Consider the following 24540-nt stretch of genomic DNA (forward strand, 5'->3'; position numbering starts at 1 on the left):
CCTGCCCTAAAAGTCTAAAACCCTTCGATCAAAACCCTTTGTTTCGTAACCGCTCTCTCACTCTCTCTCTCTCTCTCTCTGTGACTATATAACAAAACATTCGAAACTCAGCTCACTCTTATATTTGTTTGCGTTAAGCAAATGAAACTGGCATGGCGATGATACATTCTAAACGGCTGTCCACCGCTTCCTCCTTCATTTTCTCAAACACCTTCGCTGCCTCCGCCCTGTGTCTCCGCCGCTCCATGGCCAAGGTTCCCACTTTCCCCTTTCATTTTTGATACTCTGTTATTTCCATCTTCTGGGGTTTCTTCAATTTCATGCATTTCCCAGAAGGCCAATTTTTTCAAGTGATTGTACTTATATTAGTTGGTTATCTTTGTGGGTTGTTTATTTACGGTAAAATTGGGGGATGTTTTGGTTATTGGAGATTGAAGTTTGAAGCTTTTTCACTTGGAATGGGACATTTTATCGACGAATTCGAAGATTATGCGTTGATTCTTGTTGGGTTTGGTTAAATTGTCTTGGTTGTGCTAACTAATGCAACACGGGATATTCGGATTTTTTGTTTTCTGTGTGTGTGTGTGTGTGTGTGTATTTTTTGTGTCAACTCCCAGAAAATCTTATAGTGACGTGCAACATTTTGGTGTTACAGCTGCAGTGGAGGGCGTTTGAGGCTTATCCATGCGCTTGCTTACCATCTTCGTCAAATTTGACAACGAATGTATACAGAAATTATTCTCAGCATAGATTAAAAAAGTCCGGAGTCTCTTGCATGATCACGGCCAACCATTCAAAGTTTGGGCCAAATTTTCATCCTTTCAGAAGAAGTGGCAATGGGTCTGAATGCGCTTTTACCTTTCATTCTCATTTAAAACATGGTTCGCTTAATTCTTTAGGGCCTGCTGGTATTTTCAGTTGTGGCTCTTTTAAGAACAGTTGTAGATTAGGTTTATCTGATCATGGTGCTGGAGCTTTTCCCAAGAGGTTTTTCTCTCAAGTTCCATCTGTGATAAACAAAGGAGAGAGTGTGGGTATCCAAGATGGCAGGAATAGTGGAAATATGTTTTTTTTCAGAAGGCTTATTAAATGCAAGAAATGGGAAAAGAAATTAGCAGCTCAAAGCAAAACCAAAGCTACTGATTCTAGTATCTCTAAAGATGTTGAAGTAGAAGCCTTAACCGAACAGCGAGTTGGAAGTGAGAAGGGGGCAGGAAAATTGGGATCTTTGTTTTCCAATTCTCCTATAAGAAATGATACCCAGGTTTCTAAAGTCAAAGGGAAAAAGAGGTCGAAGAGCAAGAAAACTAAAGAACAAATTTCTGCTGCAAATCCTCCAGGAGAAGCTGCTATGTCACAAAGTTCTAAGGTTACTTCTCAACCAAAGAAATCTCGTGGTACCAAAAGTGGCGAAAAGTCGGCGGAGGTTTCAGAGGTTAGGAAATAGCAACTATAAATTTTTTAGTAGAATTAGGATTGAATTTTATGTTTACTTTGCACTATTTTAACTAACACTGCAGACTTTCAGTTGAACCTCGCTGCGAAAACTCCCGTGGAAATTGCTGATGGTTCTTCAACAAAACCCCAGCCAAAGAAGAAAAGCGGGAACTCTTTGAGAAGGGGAAAATTAATAAATTCAGATACCAAGTCACCACAGAAACTTATACCACAAAAAATAGGCAAAGTGAAACCTCATGGGAAAATGACACTGAAGCAGCTGTACCCTGCAACTGGGAAAACTGTGGTGGTGGTGGAGTCTGCTACAAAGGCAAAGGTTATTCAGGGTTATCTTGGTGATATGTTTGAAGTTCTTCCTAGCTATGGTCATGTAAGGGACTTGGCTGCTAGGTCCGGATCTGTACGGCCTGATGATGATTTTAGTATGGTGTGGGAAGTTCCATCTGCCGCCTGGACTCCTCTAAATAGCATAAAGGTTGCACTAACAGGGTAAGATTTCTTATCATTTTCATTCACATCCAATTAGCCACAAGCTACTAACAATACTAGCTGCTAATGTATGGGAATGATATTGAACTTTCCATCATAAGTATTTCTCTCTTAATTTCATTTTGGGGCGATGTTTCTGAATTTATTATTTCTCTCACCTTGTTCATCAGAGCAGAAACTCTTATTCTTGCATCAGATCCTGATCGTGAAGGAGAGGCTATTGCTTGGCATATTATTGAGATGCTGCAACAACAGGATGCTTTACGTGAAGATATTACCGTAGCCAGGGTTGTTTTTCATGAAATCACTGAGGCCTCTATCAAAAGCGCGCTGCAAGCTCCAAGAGAAATTGATGAGAACTTGGTCCATGCTTACCTTGCACGGCGTGCACTTGATTATTTGATTGGATTTAACATTTCACCACTGTTATGGAGGAAACTACCAGGTTGCCAATCTGCGGGGCGAGTCCAATCTGCTGCACTGGCTCTTCTGTGCGATAGAGAAATGGAAATTGATGAATTTAAACCACAGGAATATTGGACTGCTGCGGTTGAATTGAAGAAAAAAGAAAATGTTTCATCAGTTAATGCTCCATCCTTCCCAGCACACTTGGCCCATTATGATTCCAAAAAGCTAAATCAATTTTCTATCAGTTCTCATACCGAAGCAAAAGAAATTGAACAGCAGATTAATTCAGAAAATTTTCAAGTTGTTAATTCTAAGAAAAACAAAATGCGGAAGAATCCTCCCACTCCGTATATAACATCCACACTTCAGCAGGATGCTGCCAACAAATTGCATTTCAGTGCAGCATATACAATGAAGGTGCGCTTGTGAGAGCATTTATCTTCTGATTTCCTCCATCTAAAGAGCTTTAGACAATTATCCCTATATTTTATTCATTATCATTGCTTCATAGTATAATGTTTTTATTAGCTTTGGGGTTGTTTCTTCTGCTCTGAAGGATATTTTTTTTTCACAATTGTTGATCAACTTTCCTGTCCAGATTTATAATGGCTGTTATCCAGTTCATATGGAATCATGGCTGTTATCCAGTTCATATGGAATCTTGTATCACTATCAGGATACACATGCTAGTGTTATCACACTAGACATTATTGATATCATTTCAAACATTTCATATCAGTTCTGTGCATATGGAATGTTGTATCACTTCAAACATTGTTGTTTATGTTCTGTACTGTTATCTTATAGTTGTATTATCTTCTTATGAAGAAGAAATATGGCTTTACAAAACAAAACCAGCCTAATGGTGACCTTACTGCTATGATTCTATTTTTCTAATTTGAAGTGCAAAGCATATGATGTTCTGAAATGAACCAACATTTGTAATTACCAGAAAGAGTTGTAAATTTTTTATTTCACCATTCCTCTTCTGTTCTAGCCACTAGTTTTTTCTTTGATTCAGTTAATCTTATGATTTCATCCTTTGAATTGAAAACCGTATCTATACTTTTTTATTTGCTTTAAGGATATGCATCGTATACACACACACACAAATACTTGTCTGGCTAATGGAAGATACATTATATTTGTCTGTCTAATGGAAGATACATTATATTTGCAGCTTGCACAGAAACTTTATGAGGGGGTTCAGTTATCTGATGGTAAAGCAATGGGTTTGATCACATACACTCGAACAGATGGACTACACGTATGTATCTTTTTGCACAAAAACTTGATTGAGTTTCTTGTCTGTCAATGTTTTTGATGGCTGGTTCCTTTTTACATTTCTATTGCCTTCTCTTTGGGTGATCAAATTTTAATTAATTTGGGATTGGGATATACCTGAACCAATGTAATGTTAAAAAGAAAATTTTAAAATAGTATTTTTAATTGATTATAATATTCTTCTTTCTAGTTAATTATTTTCATAACTGAACTGAACTGAACTGCTCTTGTGGAATGGTATGTAGTGTTTAAAATTCCCAAGTTGCAAATTGGTTTCTTTCATACTGCACAATGTAAAAAGATGAATTTTACGGGGTAGTGTTTGTCTAAGGCAGCTAATTTTCTGTTGAGTTTGCTTAGGACTATAAATGTACTTCGTTTCTTTGTGATGATAACTACTACAACATATGCTGATTGTTTGCATGTGCGCGTGATTTACACTGTCTCAATGATTCATATAAAATTCATTTCTAGTTGAGAGTGATATCTGTCATTATTTCTAATACTGATGGCTTTTAATTTCTTCAGATTTCTGATGAAACCTGTAAGGATGTGCGCTCCTTGGTCATTGAAAGGTGCTGCAGATAAATGTCAAGATGGCTTCTATTTTATTTGGAATTTAAATTTAGATGTAATGCTAAACAATGATATGCATGTTCATGTCTTTATGCTGTCATTTTTTTCCATGATGCAAGTGTATTTTCCCAGGGTCCTGAACAAGTAGTTTCATGTTTTTATTCAATCCAGAACTGTTCTAATATATTTTATGCTTATTTCAGCGTACAGTTTCAAAACTTAATAGTTTTTTAGCTTTTAAGGTTTGAAATTTAATTTGCCCAGTTTTTGGAATCACCATTGGCCTAAAGCATTGAGAGTGAGAGCTTAAAATGACTTATAGTTTCCAAACTCAGTTCATATAAATACTTGTTCCCGTAATGGAGGAGTGACCTATAAGTTTCCACTATTTGTGGTTATACTTGTGCAATGAGATCTATATGTTTTTCGTTTAAAACAATATTCCTTTGATGCAGGTATGGACAGAATTTTGCATCAGAAAGTGCACGCAAATTTTTTAAGAAAGTGAAGAATTCCCAAGAGGCCCATGAAGCAATCAGACCCACTGATGTTCAAAGATTGCCATGTAACTAAACAATTTTGCATGCTACGTGAAAATTTCTACATTTTTTTAAAGCAAGTTTCTCAGATGTACAATTAATCTGTTGATAGGCTCATTCTGTTGAACTGACTATAAAATTTTCTTCTTGGAATCTAGCATTGCTCCGCGGGGTACTTGATGAAGATTCCCTGAAGTTGTACACTCTTATTTGGTGTCGGACAGTGGCATGTCAGATGGAGCCTGCTACAATTGAGCAGGTTAGAATACAACATATTGAAAATTCTTCTCTTTTAGTTGATGGGAACAAACAGGCTGCAAAAATAACTGTTATTATCCATTGGTCAACATCGTAATAATGCAGGCTGCAAATTTATGTTTTCTCATATGAATAATTTATTTTTATGTAAAAAATTAATTAGTTCCACGCTGTTACTTCTTTTTTGACAAGTAGTTGCATTTCTAGAATATCTTTAATATATGTTACTGTACTTTGTTGTACACTGTAGTTCCACCGTCTTCAATCTATGTTTTTTATTTTTATTTTTTATTATCTTATAAAGTTCAGTATGTGCGTGGTGTGCATCTGAACTGTCATCATAGTGGGAATACAGTAATTTCCAGCTTATGAGTAACACTGTGTATTGCCTTGATAGCTAGGAATGTTAAAAGTCCATTTTATACCACGTTAGGATTGTTTGTCTATTTGTGCTACATAACATAAATCGACTTTACTTTGTTCTGCAGTCATCATCATGTTTTCTATTTCTGAGAAAAAAAGGCTCACAGTTGTTATGCATTCTTAAACCTGGAATAGAGGGTGAAATTAAGAGAGGAAAACACAGTTTGCTTCCTATTATTTGAACCCTCACCATGTATTTCAGGGAGACCGAATTGGATGCTATTTAGAACAATTCCTAGGTGTTAGCATATACTTTGCTGAGAAGAGTACAAGTGACTGAAATTTAATTTATTCAAAGTTTAATGCTAAAACTCTGGTTCTCATAGGTTATAGTGACAGAAGCAACACATTCTTTGTCAAAAAGAAAATGCATTAACTTGTTGACTTTTCCTCATATCCTTGTTCTTATGTTCCATTCATACATATGCAATGCAAATTCATCATCTCTTGCCTTATTCATTTCCCCATCAATCTACCAGATACATCTTGATATTGGAAATGCTCACAACTCCATTGTTCTCCGCACTTCGTCCTCAAGGGTTGAGTTCCCTGGATATCAGGCAGTCTTCCGGGTATAATTCTGTTTTCCATCTTAATGTTGTTGTAAACATATGCATTTGGCTCATGTGCCACCGTCATAACACATTTTCATTTCTAAAATTGTGTCACTGAAACTGGAGGGAATCCTTGAGTATCAGTAAACTGAATCAACTCTTGTTATGCTAAACAATGGAATCTTTTTAATGTTTCTCAGTTATGGTATGACTTTGCTATTTTTTTCTTTATAAGGGGATACACTTTAATACCCATGAAATGTTCAAATATTGCTACTTATACGAGCTTATATGCTGGTTTAACTTTTGGTGTCATGAACTTATCATCTCTATTAGTCATAGGATCCAAATTGGGAATTGCACAAATCCATATAATTGCAAGTTATTATTTGTTTTTAAAAGGCAGTTCTTATGTCTGGATTTGGAAAGTAAATAGCCTCTTATTCATGTAGCTTGACTTTTATGTGATTGATTTGATGCCGTATTTTAAATTTGCACTTTGTTGCATGCTTTTATGTGAGATTTTGAGCGTGTTTAATTTCTAATTTTTAGGACATGGAAGCTCAAGCAGTCAAATATAAAGAACATGAAGAAAACAGTCATGACGAAGCTTTTGTACTTCTTAATTCATTAAAGGTAAATTTGGACTCTTATTACCCCCACCCACATATGCTCAAATACACATGCCCTGTCTTAATTTCAAGATAAGAGCCTATGGTATTGAATACAATGTGGAACCATATATGGCTCTTAGCCTGTTAGCAGGTGGTATGGCACCTTTAGTTCATAAGGACAACATATAACTCTTATTCAGTTCAATTTCATACGAGATTTATCCTTTTTATTTTTTTAATCTTTGAATGTTTGTAAAAGTTTCCTTGATGTGCCAGCGTTGTTGCTTGATTAAGTGTTTTATTTTGATTCTGTAGTATGGGGATCCATTAGATATTGGTAAAGTGGAACTCAAGGAGCACCATACTCAACCTCCTCCCCGCTACTCTGAGGCAGCACTGGTAATATTTTATTTTTGTTTTACATTATACAAGAAATGCTGTTAGATTTCGTTAGTTATTGTCTTTGGAAGGGGGGACTATGAATCTATTGCCAATAAGGACTACTTCAAATTTGACGCCTCCAGAGGTGTTTCTACTATTTGAATGTACTTCCATACATGGAAGGTTTAATCATAACAAACGCTTTAATTTAGTGTTATAACTGGTGTACCTTTGTTTAGCGTTGGTTTTCTGACCCTTGTGTTGTTGCGTTCTATAGATTAAGAAATTGGAGGAGCTTGGGATTGGAAGACCTTCAACATATGTGAGCACTCTGAAGGTTTTACAGGTAGTTGAATGTGTTCAAATTGTCAGGTTTTCTTTGATCATATGTTTAAATGTATTATTCTAACGGAAATTGTACACAACTTTTGAGTTATGTCTATCTCATATCCTTAGAAACCTTATTAGTAGTTTCTCAAGAAGTTCTTATTTCTTGCCAAACTTGTGTCTTGTCAACAATTTCCGGGAAGTATTTTGGCCGGTCTTTTTATTGTGATTTTTTAAACTAACAATATTCTGATTTCTTATTGATTTGTGGTGCCAGGGTAGAAATTATGTGACAGTGAAAAGCCGTGTATTACATCCAGAATTTCGTGGTCGTATGGTATGTTCCGGCGTTCCTTTTGAATTAATGCAAATCAAAGAAACGGAATAGACCTTTACATGCTCTCTTGTAGATCCATGCAAGTCCATTGTTATGTGGAATTTTCCCCCTAAACCCTAAGTTGTGCCATTTTATATTATTTTTTGCTGGTTTCTTGGTTGCCTTTTCATTAGTTTCTCGATAGTTCTTAGTTGAGCATACTTCACACTGGATTCCTCAATCGCTGAGTCCATGAGATATGTTGATTTTCCTTACGGCCTCCTAATTTGTTTTATTTTATTTTTCTTACTTTTAGGTGTCAGCATTTCTCAGCGACCATTTTTCCGAGGTCACAGATTATAGTTTTACTGCTGACATGGAGACTGAGGTAAGTGTATATTGACTATTACATTTTTCAGTATAAGTTAATTATTTTGTAATAGAAAAGAATTAATGCGTATAATATTTCTTCCATCAAGCAATGTTGTTCTGTCATTGTTAATTATTTGATGTACTTAATTTCCCTTTTTTGTTCCTGGTGACTGACTTCTTTGTCTCTCACTTTTGATCCAGCTTGATAATGTCTCTGCTGGCTTGACTGAATGGAAAGGCCTCCTTAAAGATTATTGGACCCGATTCAGCACTTATTGTGAACGTACCAGTACTGTTCATATTCATCAGGTAAGATTTGGTTTGTAGAACAAGCAACAAGGATTTAGAAATTAGATACGGATTTAGAAGAGAGAGAATTAGAGTTCAAGAGAAGAGTAATAGATAGTCAGCACAAGGAGAATATGGCAAGAAGACCCATGATTCGATACATAAATTATAGTGACGGAAGGGAAGAAGGAGAAACAAAGATACTCAGGGAGAAAATCTGTTTAATAAATCATTCAAGTCTTATCAATTCTGCTTCAACTGAATTACAAAGTATGTATTTATATAATGACGTAATCTTGCTAGAAACGGGATTGCAATCCTAAACTTACTGGAAACAGGAAAGTAATAAGAACAGGAAGGTAACAGAAAAAAAAGGAAACTAAAGTAAAATTTTTAGTTCATTATTCTGCATAATTGGGTCTTCGTTAAAATCAAGCCTCTTTTTGTAAAATACCTGTACTTGGAAGAACTTTCCTGTTTATAATAAGCCATTCAATTACACAGGTAGAGAAGATGATGGAGAAGAAATTTGGAGACTTCTTGTTTGCTTCTCTTCCCGACCAAAGCAGGACATGCCCATAGTATGCAGATGCTGTCATTAGCATGTAATTTATGTTGTGATTGAAACTGTTTTCTTGAGAACATTTTTCTAACACATTACAATTTTAACTTGTACATGTTTCAGTTGTGCGGAAGGCAGTTTGATTTTCAAAGTGAGTCGGTTCGGTGCTGGCTATTTTATAGGTTGTGATCAACACCCACAGTGCAAGTGAGTATGAAAAGCTATGGTATAAGTAAAACTTAGTCTCATGCATGTGGGCTATATTGTGAGTTGATCATTCTATTGCCAGTAGCAGTACAAGTGACAAGAATGGAAAAGGAAAATTCAGAGTAACAAACAATTACCAGTTTCATTGCCCGTGGCCGTGTGCCTACATATATAGGTAGAGCTGGCAAGTCAATTGACTATGTATTTCCAGGTCATTTAAACTGAAACGAAAGATTAAGTTATCAGACATGGCTCCTTTCTATAACATAATAAACTGAAATTGCTGAGCTTTGTTCTAGTTTCAAGTTGCATTTTGTTGGCCTAAATTTGTCTTAGTTGTAGTGAAAGAAAAATCACTATCCATAAGTGATCAATGTTTCCTTTTGTTGCTGTAAATAGATACATTGCTAAGACATTCTATGGTGATGAAGAAGAAGAAGAAGAAGATGGTCAAAAAAAGAACAGCAGCATGGAGGAACCAAAACTGCTAGGTCTAAGTCCACTTTCCGATGAAAAGGTTTGCTTTGAATTTTGATATTTTGTTGCTCTAAGTGTGGAGCAGTGGCCTTTCTTGAATTTATTTTTTACAAGTTACGTTTACACCAAAAAAAGCCTATGTACTCTTTCAGGTTCTTTTGAAGAAAGGTCCTTACGGATGCTATGTACAACTTGGTGAAGACAGGAAGACTTATTTACCTAGAAGAGCCAATGCATCCCATGTATGTAAAAGTTGTGTTGCAACTACATATTGGAACATTTTATTCTTGTTTCGTTCATTTACACATCTTCTTGCCATTTTTTGTGTTCATTCGAAAACTGCTGTCCAAAATCATATCCATAATACTTAAATATGTGATGTCTTTTGTAGTAGTTGTTTTGAAATATGTGCTGTCTTTCGTAGGAGTTGTTTTGACTAGTGCATTGATGTACCAACAAAATTTCGATGCCCGTTTCAAGTTTACCAATGCCTTTTACTTGCCTTTTGCTTCTTTTTCTTCTCCTCCCTCCATCTTTGTGTGCACATGTATTGAAGACTCACCATGCTTTTCTTTGAAATCGAGTCTATATTTTCACATGAAATTACTTTTCAGATAAAGGATGTGAACTCCATTACCCTTGAATATGCGCTGGAGTTGCTGCGATATCCTGTGACATTGGTTTGTTTTTCATTCTTATTGCTGAGTTCCGTTTCCTGCTCTTCATCATCCTTGAACTTACACACTCTCTCTCTCTCTGTTTGATTCCCTTCTTTAATTTCATTTCAGGGAAAACATCCAGCTGATGGACAACCAGTCATTTTAAAGGTTTCAAAGGTTGGGTTTGCGGTTAGACATCGGAGCACAATTGCTTCTGTTCCTAAGGTATTCTTTTTATGTACATTCAGAATTATGTTGTCAAGAGTTTTGATCAACATTGCTCAAGATTTTACCGAGTTTAATGAGTTGGATTATCTTAATTGCACATGCAGCATAAGAAACCCACTGAAATCACCCTCAAGGGTGCATTGAAGCTTTTGTCTGGTAATAATGTAAGAAGAATTGGTCGACCTACGAGAGAACAAATTGAAGAAGCCCAAGCAGCCCTCTGATGATCACTACCCTTCACAACTCAATTCATATGAACATTCACCAATTCCCCCTCACAAAGTGGTTCAACTGAACGTGGGATGCTGAAGTTCGTTCAGCAGATGCTTCTTACTGCACGAGCTCCAAATTCAGAAATGCTGAGCAAATTGAAGAAACGACCTTATTTTGTGCACGTACCTGCATTGAATCACTTAGTATTCAGAAGTGAAGGAAACCATTTTGTATGGTCAAATTTGCGCATTTGCCTACTATACACCGTAACACCGTAGATACGGCGTCTTTTATTACCGTATAGGATTACGGTATTGAGTTTAGCTAGCTACACGGTATTGAGTTTAGCTGGTAATTGGTAGCCATGTTCCAAGTTTGGGTGGGAATTTTACATTTTTGTAAAGTATATTTAAGTTGCAATTTCTTTATATTTTGTTCTGAATAATGACATTTGATCAATTAAATAATGTACTAATTGTTTCATGGAAACAATTTCATTTGGTACCAGGCTGAGCACATCTAATTGAGAATTGGCCTCTACAGAAGGTGAAAGAATATGATAAGGGTTATTTTTCTGAATTTTTATAAATAGTCAATTCTTTTCAAGTCGTCAAATTTTTTCATTCTATTCTATTTACTTTTCTAAATTTTTATAAATAGTCAATTATTTTCAAGTTGTCAAATTTTTTTATTCCGTCCACATTCTTACATTGAACAACACGTGAGCCATTTAAGAGAGAGATAAACATCACATTTAAATAAAACGGAATCAATGAGAAATTTTTATGTACTCGGATCAAAACCAAATTGTGTTTTGATACATAGAAAAATGTCTCACATACGAAATTAAAAAGACGTTTTTTATTATTTTCCATGAAAACAAAAGCAAAAGACAATTTTGGAGTCACAAAATAATCATTAATGTGACAGCAAAAAAAAAAAAAAAAGAAAAAAAAAACAATGATTGATTAATGGGGACAATCTTATTCTACCCGAACCCGAGTCGTCTGCTTTTCAGCCTTTCACTGTGAGAAAGTTGCTCCGACACAACGCAGAGAAGAACCTGCACCGAGTTTCGCTCCATTTTCTACCCTCAGGTTCCTCTCTCTCTCTCTCTCTCCCTCTCTCTCTCTTCCTTTTTCCATTTTTTGATTTATTTTTGTTTCTGGGTTTCAATTTATCTGAATTATCTTATCGCCACTCCGATTTTTCACCTTCAAGAGAAAAAATAGTTCAATTCTTCAGAACCCCAAATGAATTTCGATTGAAAGTTTGGGACTTTCTGGAATTTGGATTATTGAATTCAATTTGGTTTATTTCTTTCTTCCTGTTTGTTTTTGCACTTGCTTTGATTTCAATGATTGAAATTGAAAACTGGGATTTAATGGGTGATCTGCCTCTGTTTTTCTGATTATTTTTTTGGGTTTTTTTTTTTATAATAAAAATTAAATTAGGGAGAATAGTGTAATATGCAACAAAGATTGAAGCTTCAGCAACAACAAGAAGCCATAATGCAGCAAGCACTTCTTCAGCAGCAACAACAACACATGTACCATCCTGGCGTGCTCGCTGCTGCCATGTCTCAGGTCCCCTCTCTCCCTCCCTCCCTCCCTCTCTCTCTCTCTCTTGTTTGTGAAGAAATTGTTGTTTGTGGACAAATTTAGATAATTTGAGTTATTGGCTTTCACTTAATTTATTTAAAATTTCAAGCTTTATGTGATTCATCAGAACAGCAAATATAAATTGTTAATTCAATTTTTTTTTGGGTGGGGATTAAGATTTTATATACTCTTTGGTTGAGAGTAGTATTATTTGTTTATCTTCTTTATATTTTTATAATGTGCAGATGGAGCCTATCCCAAGTGGAAATCTGCCTCCCGGATTTGACCCGTCTCAGTGCAACAGTGTGTAAGTGCTAGATAGTAGTTTTCCATTTTTTCTTTTCTGGAATTTCTTTTTGTTTTCCGGAATTTTTTTTTGTTTTCCTTCCCATTCATCTTTATGCTTATCTACTTGAAGTTTCTTTAGCTTAAGTGGACAGCGAAACTCAAGTAGTTCATACCGTTTAATATTCAAGTGGATATATCTTGAATTAAGACTTATTATTTTGATGGTATGATGGTTTCAGCTATGTTGGAAATATTCATGTAAATGTCACCGATAAGCTTCTAGCTGAAGTCTTCCAGAGTGTTGGTCCTCTTGCAGGATGCAAGCTCATAAAAAAGGATAAGGTACATGATACATCACATGCTTCGTGTTCTTTTGAATCCTTGTATATAATTTTGTCATTCCTCTTTTGAAGGTTCTGTTTTTTCCTTCAATTTACGGAAATATATGCAATAATCTGAGTCTCCTACACATCTATAAGACATCTAGTGTTTTCCAATTGGTCGTGAAATGATTCTACAAGTGCTTACACTTTGATCCTGTAACATGATGCATTTCTTAAGTAAAATATGTAACTGGCTGGAGAAATTGTTAATTGCGGCAAACAAAATTGGAATCCTATGTTCAACTTCAAGATTTCTTTTCCTTATGAATTCATGATGTGGTTGTATATATATATATATATTTTTTTTTTTGCAGTCATCATATGGATTTGTTGACTACCATGATCGACACTCTGCAGCCCATGCAATAACGAATCTGCATGGACGGCAACTGTAAGCATTCACTTACTTTAGAACAAGTGTGGCTATTATTCTCTTGCCTTTCTTGACTTCGATCATGTATGTTGTATGTCTGTCAATAGCTTCGAGAATTGTTTATATTCATTAGTATTTCTAAATCTGGTTTGCAGTTATGGTCAGGCACTTAAGGTGAATTGGGCATATGCCAATAGCCAGAGGGAGGATACTTCAGGTTACTTTGAGCTTCAGTTGTGCTACTGCTGTTCTTTTTACAATTTTATTTTATTTTATTTTTTCTACGGGATGTTACAATCTTATTAGGGTTCATTCCATTAATGCAATTTTACAATGATCAGGGCACTTCAACATATTTGTTGGTGATCTTAGTCCAGAGGTTACAGATGCAACTTTATTTGCTTGCTTCGGGTTCTATCCTAGTTGTTCGTGAGTTCCTGTTTCTTTTGATTATCGTTTTTTTTTTTTTCAAATTTGTAGGATATATATCCCAGGGGCTAGGCTAGCATGTTATAATTTTTCCTCATTACTTTCATCAACTTTTCATGTTAAACTTAGTAAAGGTTCTCACTTAGTTTATTGCTTGTTTCCACTTGGGTGGATAACAATTTGAATCACCCTATTAATTTCCAAATGCATGATGTTAGTTTTACAAGACTTTTTGTTTTTGTCATTTTTATCATTTGCAGTGATGCAAGGGTCATGTGGGATCACAAAACTGGCCGCTCAAAGGGATATGGCTTTGTTTCTTTCCGTGAACAGCAGGTATTACGTTGTTGTGAGTATAAACTAGAGAGTTTTGGTGTGAGATTCATCCCGGCCTAAATCTTCTCCCACATTTATTTAAAATCCCTGAATCACATCAAGGTAGCTTGTGCGTTGCACTCTTTCATGTGCTTAGTGGTGCACATGAAATGTGTAAAGCAATGTCGCTTATTATAGTGGATTGGTTTTTCCGCACCATTTGTGCTGACTTTGTATACCTAGAGGAGTTGGTATTAACATGACGCCATTTTTTTATTTATTTGTTGGTTTTACAATCTTAGAACTCTGGTACATTTTAAACTGATTAAGTGCCTCATGGAAATTTTTTTCAGGAAGCTCAGAGTGCTATCAATGATTTAACAGGTAACACATCTAACATGTTGCCTCGTGCTGCATAGTTTTCGTCAGTGCAAGAACATTGTGATACTGGTTGTGCTATGGTTGATGTGTTCTGGACTTTGTTGTGTAGGTAAATGGCTTGGAAATAGGCAAATAAGATGCAACTGGGCAACCAAAAGTGCTGGTTCTAGTGACGAGAAGCCAAGTAGTGACACTCAAAATGCCGTTGTACTTACAAATGGATCTTCAGGTAGATTGAAAAGTTGCTGACTTGGTTGGCCAGAAGTTTCTTGTTTTGGGCTTCTAGGTGACCTTTGCATTTTGGTATTGCAATTTAAAATAATTGGCTATAGCAGGTAGGTCTTAGATTGATGGTTGACCCTAGTATATGTTGCCGTATTATATGAGTCATGATACCGGAACTTGATGTTTAGTTCAGATAAGACTTGATGTTGATGGCTAGTTCTTCTGTTTACTTTATTTTGCAGATGGAGGTCCGGAGAACTCCAACGAAGAGGCCCCAGAAAACAATCAAGCATACACGACTGTCTATGTTGGCAACCTCTCCCATGAGGTGGTTAACAGTGATTATTATGTTTCGAATATGAGTTTTAAACCTTGAATTTGGTCCTATGACATAAGTGGTTTGCCTTATCAGGTTACGTCTATAAGTTGTCAACCATAAAATCCTGCTGAAAATCTGGTTTGCCTTAGCAGGTTACTCAAGCTGAACTTCATAGTCAGTTTCATGCTCTTGGGGCTGGTGTTATTGAGGAAGTACGTGTGCAGAGGGATAAAGGTTTCGGATTTGTGAGATACAACACCCATGATGAAGCAGCCCTGGCTATTCAAATGGGAAATGGCAGGATAATTCATGGAAAGTCCATGAAGGTAATGGAAACTCTACTGCAAATTTTTCATTTTGATGGTCACACTTCCTTTGCCTCGTTCATATTGTTCTTCAATGCACATATGCAAATGACACTTGACACCTTTCAGTGGGTTGCTATGCATACGATTGACCTACACAGACGACTTGTACTGTTTACGTCTTTCGCTGGTGGTCAGTCAAATTACAGTCAGTGTTATTTCTGTCATGATAAAACATCTTTTGTTTTGTGTAATCGTGCATGCAGTGCTCGTGGGGTAGCAAACCAACTCCTGCCGGGATAGCTTCTAATCCACTACCTCCTCCTGCCCAGCCCTATCAGATTCTTCCAACTGCCGGTATAAACCAAGGCTATTCTCCAGCTGACTTCATGGCTTATCGGCGCCAACTTGCCTTGAGTCAGGCTGCTGCCACGTCCATGGCCTTGAACTCCGGCGGACCCCAACCTATGTATGATGCCTATCCTAATAGTTCATCCGGCAACCAGTTAATGTATTACCGTTAACACTAGAGCTGGTAGTCGGTTTTGGCGGAGTTGCTATTGCGTTTGATTGCATTGTGCCAATTCTTGCCAGTGCGTGTGGTGTGTATTTACTAGTTCTCCAAACGAGATTGTGAGTCGATCTTTTTCTTTCTTTCCGGTGACAGATTGGGAATTCATCTTTAGTTACATGAATTTTTGATCTCCTATGTATGTTGTAACGTGTAATATGTGATTAGAGATGAGATTATCGTCCTTATTTTGTGGGATTTGTTAATGAAATGGGGGTGTTTTTTAGTTACGTTAACTTCTCTTAGTCATGGCATCTGACTTGAAATCTACTCGACATCATTTATTAATCATGTCACCTTCGATTTTGATCCTCAAATCCCAATCAGGGTTTCACAATTTGCACAAAATAATCATCCGGGGCGAACAGGGATCCATCCAATCACGTGGCTATACAAGCTTGTCCCTCGACTTTGGTACCATGTTGAAATTTTCAAGTCGACGGGTAAAGGATCATACTCTAACAACACCAATATTGTTTCCAGCTTAGTAATTACCATCTATCTAATCTGTCAAGTGTGTGATTTTATTAGAAAAAGTCTTGGTGCAGTTAGAATGGAGTAATCTTATTTAAATTACTTTTCTCCTTTTCCCTCTGGTCGTGGGATTCAACAGTTGTAAACCTACTTTAATTAGATTTTGAAATAGGGATCTAGATCTTCGCAAGGAAGTGTTGGGAACAAAAAGAACTCTCAAATGCATCATTAACTAACAGGCCATTCTCAAGGCATTCCTTTATTCATTTTCATGGAGCATCTACAAGTACCCCATTATTATGGGATTCTTTTTTTATTCAGCTGCCTGTTATTATTTATTTTCATGGAGCAGATACAAGTACGCCATTCTTATGGGGTTCTGTTTCAGATATTAACGGCGATCAGGCAACTGAAACTATGTATTGTTCATCTAGGTTTTTCTCTCTAAGCCAGGTAAGATGTCCGTCGGAGAGAAGATGGCAGAGGGGACCTTCTCCTGGTTTAAGATGGAGCTGTGACAAGCCCCAATTGTTTGGTGCAAATTTAGATGTGTCTCGATGGCAAATAATTACTGCATTTGCCTTGGTCCCGTCGGCACCTTCCATAGGCACCATGTAGGCCCTTGTCTTTTCTATGGCATGGCACAAGAACACAGCAAATGGATAGCTCATCTTATGGCACGTGACGACTTTGTCCTCGGCCAGCACCTTCACTCCGTCGGTTATTGTGTAAATCTGCTCCACATCATTGTTGGCTCCTCTTTCCACCTCCGTCGACATTGTTCGGATATTCGATCCGAGCTCGGAGGTGGCGAAGTCAACCAGTGACTCCAAAGAGGTAGCACAATATCTTTCTTCTCCCTTCATGGCCGGCATTTCGCAATAATCAATGGTTTCCTTGATTGTATTGGCTTCTGATGATTCCGGCCTCAGCGAAAATCGTTTGAGAATTTCTTCCATTTTGTTTGATGAGAAGGGGATCGACTCCGCGGTTGGGCGGGACACAAAGCGTGATGATTTGCTTGTGGTATCTCTGGGGAAGCCATATGTCACTGTTTTTCCAGGGTGCAAGTCCTTCTCCATGAGGACCAAGCCAGCACAAGGGCCAAGAGCATCAGTGGCTTTGTCAAGTTGGTTCTCAGTGCCAGCAGGACGGAGAAAGTTCTTGGATACTAAGTCTGCAGATTTAGCAACATAAACCAAAGCAAAGTACAAGTGAGGGACTATACGTATGCATACATGTCAATATAGTCAATATAATCGTACGTGAAACTATAGACTCGATTGATAACCATTTTGCTATTAATTTTCAATAATTTACACAGACACACACACACAAACCTCCAGGATGGATAAGTTCACGAAAAGCTTTTGGAATTGGCGTGTTCGGCAGGACGGAGTTCCAGTAGGAAAGTTGAGGCAACGGCTGCCGCACAGCAGCTGCATGACTTGCCATTCCCACCAGTGTGGTCAGCTGCAACGGTAGAAGTTAAACCATCATTAATTAAGAAAACAACGAAATTAGTAAACAATTAGAATGCAGAGACTGAACTAAAAAAAATCATTTGAAGGGACAATCCAAATAAATTAACTAGGAGATGGAGCTAGCTTAATTATACTTACAGTGAGAAAAGTAAGCATTTTTGAGAGACGGAACTCCATCACTACACGAAGACACTCTTTAACTTTTGCAACTCAAAGTTTGCTAGTTGATGAAACAAGAGCGAATTGGTTCAAGATATATAGGAAGGGAAGAACAGAGAGAACTGAAGTAGATGCATGCACCGCATGTGAGTTTGGTTGTCTGGATTAGGTGTAAGACATGCAGACCCTCCCATTGCCTCGTGTAAACATCCTCCATTAAAATGGAACGTTACAATCGCAGAGCATGCAGTGGCTGGAAATTAATCTCGTTTTTCAAAGTTGTGCCTTCGTGGCAGAGTTTTTGGTAACGGAAATAGTAGGTAGCTTCCATCTCGTGGGGAGTTTTTATGGTTTACTAGCAATTTCTATCGGATAATATTTTCAGGAATATACAAATCATACTTTTTTGTATCTCTATTTTCAGTTATGGGTTTGATTTTTTGTAATGATTTCATCAGAATTCTTATCTATATGTAATTAAGTTGCGTGCCTTTTATGTAATTAAGAGATTCGTTCATGATGTTTACGTTTTGGTTTTGAATAGATATTTAATAGTATTATTTTAGAGAACTGTTATTAGCATTCCAAAAATCTTATTATACACTTCTCATAAGTGTATTTTTCTTTCTAATTATAGAAAGTTTGGAGTGTCAAATGAGATTTTTAGAGTGCTAATAACAATTTTCTTATTTTACTATGTTTAATAAAGTATATTATTTCCTACTACTCATCCTTAATGTAGATAATATTTTTTGTTAAAAAAAATAAAGTAAAAAAATAAAAAATAAAGATAATATATATATTGGTAGGAAAAAAGTACATTGAAATATTTTAACAGTAGAAAGCCCAAATTGATTGGGAAAGAAAACTTCCGGCCCAAATGTGGAATCAAAGGAAAAAAATTTCTTTGTGGCCGAAACACAGGTACATCACGTGTTTTTATATAAGTGGCGAAAATTTGTATTTTTTAACACATATATTCTACCATTTGTATAATGACATGTGTACTATTCAGTGTTCCGATCATACTGGAAAATCTCTCAAATTAAAGGAGGAGTACAAATGTGGTATTAAAAATTTAGTAAGGGTAATAATAATCTTGGAATCGTAAGGTTTCCTAATTAGGGTTGTAATGTTTTATAATTAAGTCAACGTTGCGTAGTCGTTACTCGTCAGGAATTTTCCCCCTTTTGACGATTCTTCACCTTCCCTTCAAAACCATTCCTTAATTGTTTTCGGTCTTAAGCTTTTTATTTAGGGCTAGGGTTTTTCTGTCGTCGTAGGGTTTTGGGGGATATGGAGCCTTTGGTGGATGGAAGGTTTCAACTTGTTAGAAAGATCGGTAGCGGATCGTTTGGACAGGTCTACCGGGGTAGTAATATTCAGACAAACGAGGAGGTTGCTATCAAGCTCGAAAGTGCCAAGACGAGGCATCCACAACTGCTGTATGAATCAAAGTTGTATAAAATACTCCATGGAGGACCTGGAGTTCCAAACGTGAGATCGTTTGGCTCTGAAGGAGACTACAGTTTTCTTGTCATGGATTTCCTTGGACCTAGTCTTGAGGATTTATTCCAAGCTTGCAGTAAGAAATTCTCTCTTAAGACGGTTCTCATGCTCGCAGATCAAATGCTCGATCGAGTGGAGTTTGTTCATTCGAAATCAGTCCTGCACCGCGACATCAAGCCAGACAATTTCGTGATGGGAGCGGGTCGACGGGCGAATCAGGTTTACATCATCGACTTCGGTCTCGCTAAGAAGTATAGAAACTCTTTAACTCATCGGCATATTGCGTACAGAGACAATAAAAGTCTGGTAGGTACTGCAAGATATGCAAGCGTGAACAACCATCTTGGCATTGAACAAAGCCGCCGGGACGATTTGGAATCACTAGGATATGTGCTTTTGTACTTTCTAAGAGGAAGTCTTCCTTGGCAGGGTTTGAAAGCAGGGACAATAGAGCAGAAAGATGAGAATATCGCAGAAAAGAAAATATCAACTTCTATCGAGTCGCTATGCTCTGGTTACCCTTCCGAGTTTTCGGTATACTTCCATTACTGTAGGTCATTGACGTTTGATGCTAAACCAGATTATGCTTATCTGAAGAGACTCTTTAATAGCGTTTTTAAAAGGGAAGGTTTTCAGTTCGACTACGATTTTGATTGGACTCGATTGCTTAAACGTCTGGAAACATAAGCGTAGTGTTAATCTGTAGTCTTTAAGGATCTTTGGTTGTTTGAATTCTTCATACTTGTATCAATTATCGACAAAGAATACTTGAGAATGATTTAGATACATGCAGTACCGAAAGATTTGAATCGTCTATTTTTTGTGTTTCAACAAAGAGAATATATAAGAAATTGATAGTTGATCATAAGAAATTGACTACTCTAGAATACCAGCAACCAAACTCACGTACATGTTGAGTTTCATCGACTCGTCAGTTTATCTACAAAACTTGTACATTTTTTTTTTTGTTCTGCTTAATTACTTACAATCCTTAGACATGTTTTCTTAAATAGTCTAAGGGTTTGAGATGATGGAGAGGGTTTGATGGGTGTTCCTAGCTCTCAGTAGATCTTGTACCTGGTTCACTCCCCTCCTGCAAAAACGAATCAACACCTTTTAGATTGCATTCGACAATTTTCAGGGTTGAAATTAGGATTTTGATGAGAGAAAGAGGACTAAGTTTATTGGCCATATACACTTACTAGCTGCACAGAAACTTGGCTGTATTTGCATGAGGGGCTATGATCACCAGCCATCAGTGTTGGGTGCATTGTCTCTTCAGCAATCCCTCTCAATCTGTTAAGTTCTGGCTGGATAACTTTTCCAAGGTCCGGCCTGTCTTTCCGCCGCAACTCTGCACACTGGAGAGCCAGTTTGGCAAACTTCAATGTGTCTTCAACCGGCCAATCTGGCACGGATGGATCTAGCATATCCGCGAAGGTCCCCTTCTCAATAGCCCTTTCAACATGGTGAGTCAATCCCATTGCCGGCTTGGCTGTGATCATTTGTAGAAACATAATCCCAAGAGAGTACACATCAGACTTGACACCAAGCATGCCGGTTTGCTGATACTCAGGGTCTATGTAGCAGAATGTGCCGGCTGTTGATGTCATGCGATACTGCGTCACGGTGTCAGCAACGGATGGGGGCACGAGCCTGGCCAAGCCGACATCGCTGATCTTGCTCACATAGTTGCGGTCAAGCAAGATGTTAGCGGGTTTTAAGTCGCGGTGGACTAGTGGCTCTGGTTTGGCCTGGTGGAGGAATAGCAAGCCTGTCCCAATTTCAGCTGCAATCTTAAACCTAAGTTGCCAAGAGAGAGGTGGACTGTTTCCTCTACGAAGAAGACGGTCTTCCAAGCTCCCATTAGCCATGTACTCGTAAACCAAGCAACCGTATTCCGGGCAGGCTCCCAGCAGGAGAACCATGTTAGGATGCCGTATGCAGCTCAGTACTTCAACCTGTTCATAGTAATTAGCGAATCAACCAAAGAAAACGCAATGTTTCCAAATTTATAATGAAATGAAATTGTCTCTTGTCCAACAGCCCAGCAATACAAGAATCAACCAAACTGGTGGCCCAAATGCATAGTTTGGCAACACAAGTATCCTATATTGTCAAACTGTTTGGAAAGGAACACGCGCCTTTTTGTTTCATACCTCTTGGTTGAATTGTGATCTTCCTTGCGCTGCATCTGGACGCAAAACTTTAACTGCAACAGGAGTGTGGTCTAGATAACATCTATATACAGGACCATAACCTCCTTCTCCAATCTTGCGGGATTCTGTAAAGAACTCCGTGGCAGCCTCAATCTCTTCAATTGAGTACCTCCTATACCTGACATCCGAATGTTGCAGAGCGTTAAGTGCTTTTTTCTTCTCTTCCTGTTCTTTAAGTGCTTTCATTTCTGCATTGATTCTTTTTTGTGCTTCTAGTTCTGCAATCCTCTTAGCTGCTTCAGCAGCCTCAATGGCTGCTCTGGACTTAGCTCTCTCCTTTTCTACAATAGCCATTGCAGCTTCCTCAGCTAGCCGCGCCTCTTCCATTCTCCTTTCTTCTTCTAACTTCCAGCGCTGGAGTTCTACCGCCTGTAAAATAACATCAATTATAAGAGCTATGGGAAATCATGACAGGTGAAAGATGCTGATAGAATTTTGCATACCTTTTGCTTCGCCGAGAGTGCCTCTTTACAGGCAGTGCTATACATTTCCATAGTTTGCTTGAGCTCCAGCTTTAGCCTTCTCATTTCAGCCTCCACCTCTTCCTGAAATTTCGAGTGACATAAAATGTTTCTATTGGAACAAAATTTAACTAGAAGTACATATTAGTAAATAGATAGAGACTAGATACACTTACCATTGGCTGTGATGCAGAGGATAACCTATCGCTATCCTGAGAAACCGAGGAGAATGTGGGTGGAGAGGAGTTGACATCTACGGACCTCCGTCCAAAGTACTGCATAGACTCAAAGCTGTGGTTCAAGTCTATTTCCGTGCTGTTGGACATTCGCGGTGGGGTGACTCTCCCTGAATCTAGGTTTTCGTTATAAAATGCAGGAAAGATACGGTCAATGCTTGGCCTTCCAGAGCTAACAAAAGATATGTCAGTGTCCGGCATAGGGAGATCTGCATATGACTTCCCATTTGGGCCTTTCCTAGTAAAAGGAGACCTGCTTTCCATGATACGACTATGTTAGTTCTCACAACAAAATAGATAAAATTTGCTGTATGTTTAAAAACACCGTTTTGTCCATCTTCGTTGAAAGGGAGAGATTGAGTGCTTCTACTGACCTGAAGTTGTCCATTTCATCGTGGGATTTACGTTGCGGTTCTGGTGGCTTTTCATTTCCTGGAAGAGGATTCAACATTTTAAGGTTTCTTGACTCGCGAAAAATTAGTGGGAGATGATTATGTTTAAGTGATGAAAGAAACTAACCTTTGTTACCAGAAGGTGGGAAGACATATGGCTCTGGCTTTGCGCTTGGGGTGTGGTTAAAAGCTGGATTTCGTAGGGGTGAGGTGGCGGGGGCAGGACGCGAGGCGGCCCTCCTTGATTGAAGTTTTTGCTTGGCTACAACATATACATTGCAAAAGTCTGGTGCCGCCTTTGATAAGCTTCCTGGAATATCTGATGCTTTGAATCTACATAATTTTTTTTTTCAAAAAATTAGGACAATGTTCTGTGGAATTTCAAAGCATTCGAAGCATCATAACGCCCTAGAGAGTCTTGTCATTTTTTTGAAGGCAGTTGGTTTCATAGTTTCAGGAATTTAACTTGCAATCAAATAGCACAACTAGGAGGGTAAATAATTTGTTCAAGGGCTGCTGACTTAGAAATGGAGGAACTTACCTAAGAAAGCCGGTTTTCGCTGATGCACCAACAACCAAATGCTCGATTGAACTTTGAGTAATGTATTCGACTAATGCTTTTGTCACATCGGAGTCTTCTAGTACAATGTCTCTGCATTGTATCTGAATTTGAAGAAGAAAAGAAAACGCAAAAGTATAAAAAAGCAATAAAAAATTCAAATCCTAAACAGATATGTAATTGTACATGAAACCTCAATGAATATGAAAGTTCAGGTTAAGGTCAAGAATGCAAGCATAAGTTCATCAAACTCACATTTTTACGTGCGCAAAAAACACGAAAAGGTCGGATCAATTCCCGGGTTTGGGAATCAGGTTCTTTGCAGACGAACTGTTGGTCCCAATTTGGATTACTTCCTGCAACCAAAAATCAAACACCATTATGAAAAATCTTGAAGAGTGAGTTAACTTGCATATCAAGCAACAGTTAACGAAAGGAAGCGACGGGAGCAGTGCAGAAGAAGAAAATGGGAGCGTGAAAATTACTACTCTAAAAACGAAAACATGGAAAATATGTACGTACTTGGAGTGGAATTGGAAAGAGAAGGTGACTGAGAAAATAGAGGAGGCTTGATCTTGACATGGATGAGAAGAACAGATTGGCCTGGTTTGATGAGATTGTCAATTGCCCATTTGAGAGCACATTGGCTGTTCTTGTCCTTGTCTATAGCCACTGCCACAATTCCATTCCCTACTTCCTTCCTGTCCACTTGATTATTGGGCAGCCACATATCTCTCTCTCTCTCTCTCTCTCTCTCTCTCTCTCTCTCTCTCTCTCTAACTCTAACTCTCTCCTCTCTCTCTCTCTCTCTTCTTTTCCTGTAGTTTCTTAATCTTCAGAAATAAGAAGAAAACAAAAACAAAAACAAAGAGAAGAAGAAACAAAATTTCCAATACAAACTACCAAACAAAGCCTTAGAATCCCAGAATTAATAAAGGGTTTTTCACTTCTTTTTTGTGGGATTTTAAGTTTTATATCTTTGTTTAAGGTCCTCTGTCTCTCTTTTGCAGCAGGGTCTCCAAAGAGAGACAAAAGGATTTGCGTTTCAAGTATGTGTTGTGTTTGTGTTGACTTTAATGTTACTTTTTTTTGTTGTTGGATAGCAACAAACAAGAAGGGAAAAAAAGCACTTTTGGGAATAACAAACTGCTTTTGATTTTTTCACTGGTGAATCCATAAATATCTCACTCTCTTCAATTGGGTTGTTAATATGAGAGATCATCC

The 24540-nt window shown here is 37.6% G+C and overlaps 4 protein-coding genes and 1 pseudogene across 5 annotated transcripts; 3 read left to right on the forward strand and 2 right to left on the reverse strand.

The window, feature by feature from the left end:
- Nucleotides 1-45: 45 nt before the first annotated feature.
- LOC137741126 (uncharacterized) lies at nt 46-11137 on the forward strand. The gene is made up of 22 exons (XM_068480930.2): nt 46-254; nt 656-1435; nt 1529-1947; nt 2118-2772; nt 3536-3622; nt 4168-4214; nt 4671-4780; nt 4913-5013; nt 5915-6007; nt 6542-6625; nt 6919-7002; nt 7262-7330; nt 7589-7648; nt 7944-8015; nt 8201-8308; nt 8792-8868; nt 8973-9056; nt 9456-9573; nt 9686-9775; nt 10148-10213; nt 10322-10417; nt 10525-11137. Exons 1-22 carry the CDS (start codon nt 153-155, stop codon nt 10642-10644), a joined length of 3522 nt encoding a protein of 1173 aa, XP_068337031.2. The 5' UTR covers nt 46-152; the 3' UTR covers nt 10645-11137.
- A 358-nt stretch (nt 11138-11495) lies between these two features.
- LOC137737764 (RNA-binding protein 208) lies at nt 11496-16053 on the forward strand. The gene is made up of 13 exons (XM_068477320.2): nt 11496-11730; nt 12088-12219; nt 12480-12541; nt 12762-12864; nt 13220-13296; nt 13434-13495; nt 13620-13707; nt 13968-14043; nt 14376-14406; nt 14513-14632; nt 14871-14956; nt 15100-15273; nt 15519-16053. Exons 2-13 carry the CDS (start codon nt 12103-12105, stop codon nt 15774-15776), a joined length of 1254 nt encoding a protein of 417 aa, XP_068333421.2. The 5' UTR covers nt 11496-11730; nt 12088-12102; the 3' UTR covers nt 15777-16053.
- Nucleotides 16054-16525: 472 nt separating this feature from the next.
- Nucleotides 16526-18040, reverse strand: LOC137731807 (BURP domain protein RD22-like). Its single transcript, XM_088685667.1, has 3 exons — nt 17920-18040; nt 17638-17770; nt 16526-17474 (listed from the first exon to the last, which is right to left on the reverse strand). Exons 1-3 carry the CDS (start codon nt 17956-17958, stop codon nt 16699-16701), a joined length of 948 nt encoding a protein of 315 aa, XP_088541793.1. The 5' UTR covers nt 17959-18040; the 3' UTR covers nt 16526-16698.
- A 1062-nt stretch (nt 18041-19102) lies between these two features.
- On the forward strand, nt 19103-21554 carry LOC137744641 (casein kinase 1-like protein 1 pseudogene; annotated as a pseudogene). The gene has a single exon (XR_015957024.1). The product of XR_015957024.1 is annotated as a casein kinase 1-like protein 1 pseudogene (transcript).
- On the reverse strand, nt 20218-24466 carry LOC137744629 (U-box domain-containing protein 35-like). Its single transcript, XM_068484406.2, has 10 exons — nt 23839-24466; nt 23572-23672; nt 23299-23420; nt 22885-23090; nt 22740-22797; nt 22306-22618; nt 22112-22213; nt 21609-22037; nt 20652-21410; nt 20218-20542 (listed from the first exon to the last, which is right to left on the reverse strand). The coding sequence occupies exons 1-10, from the start codon at nt 24044-24046 to the stop codon at nt 20504-20506; spliced, it is 2337 nt and encodes a 778-aa protein (XP_068340507.1). The 5' UTR covers nt 24047-24466; the 3' UTR covers nt 20218-20503.
- Between the last annotated feature and the right edge of the window lie 74 nt (nt 24467-24540).

Source organism: Pyrus communis, chromosome 15, assembly GCF_041283825.1.
Source record: "Pyrus communis isolate YQ-2024b chromosome 15, ASM4128382v1, whole genome shotgun sequence".
In the NCBI taxonomy this organism is placed as follows: Eukaryota; Viridiplantae; Streptophyta; class Magnoliopsida; order Rosales; family Rosaceae; genus Pyrus; species Pyrus communis.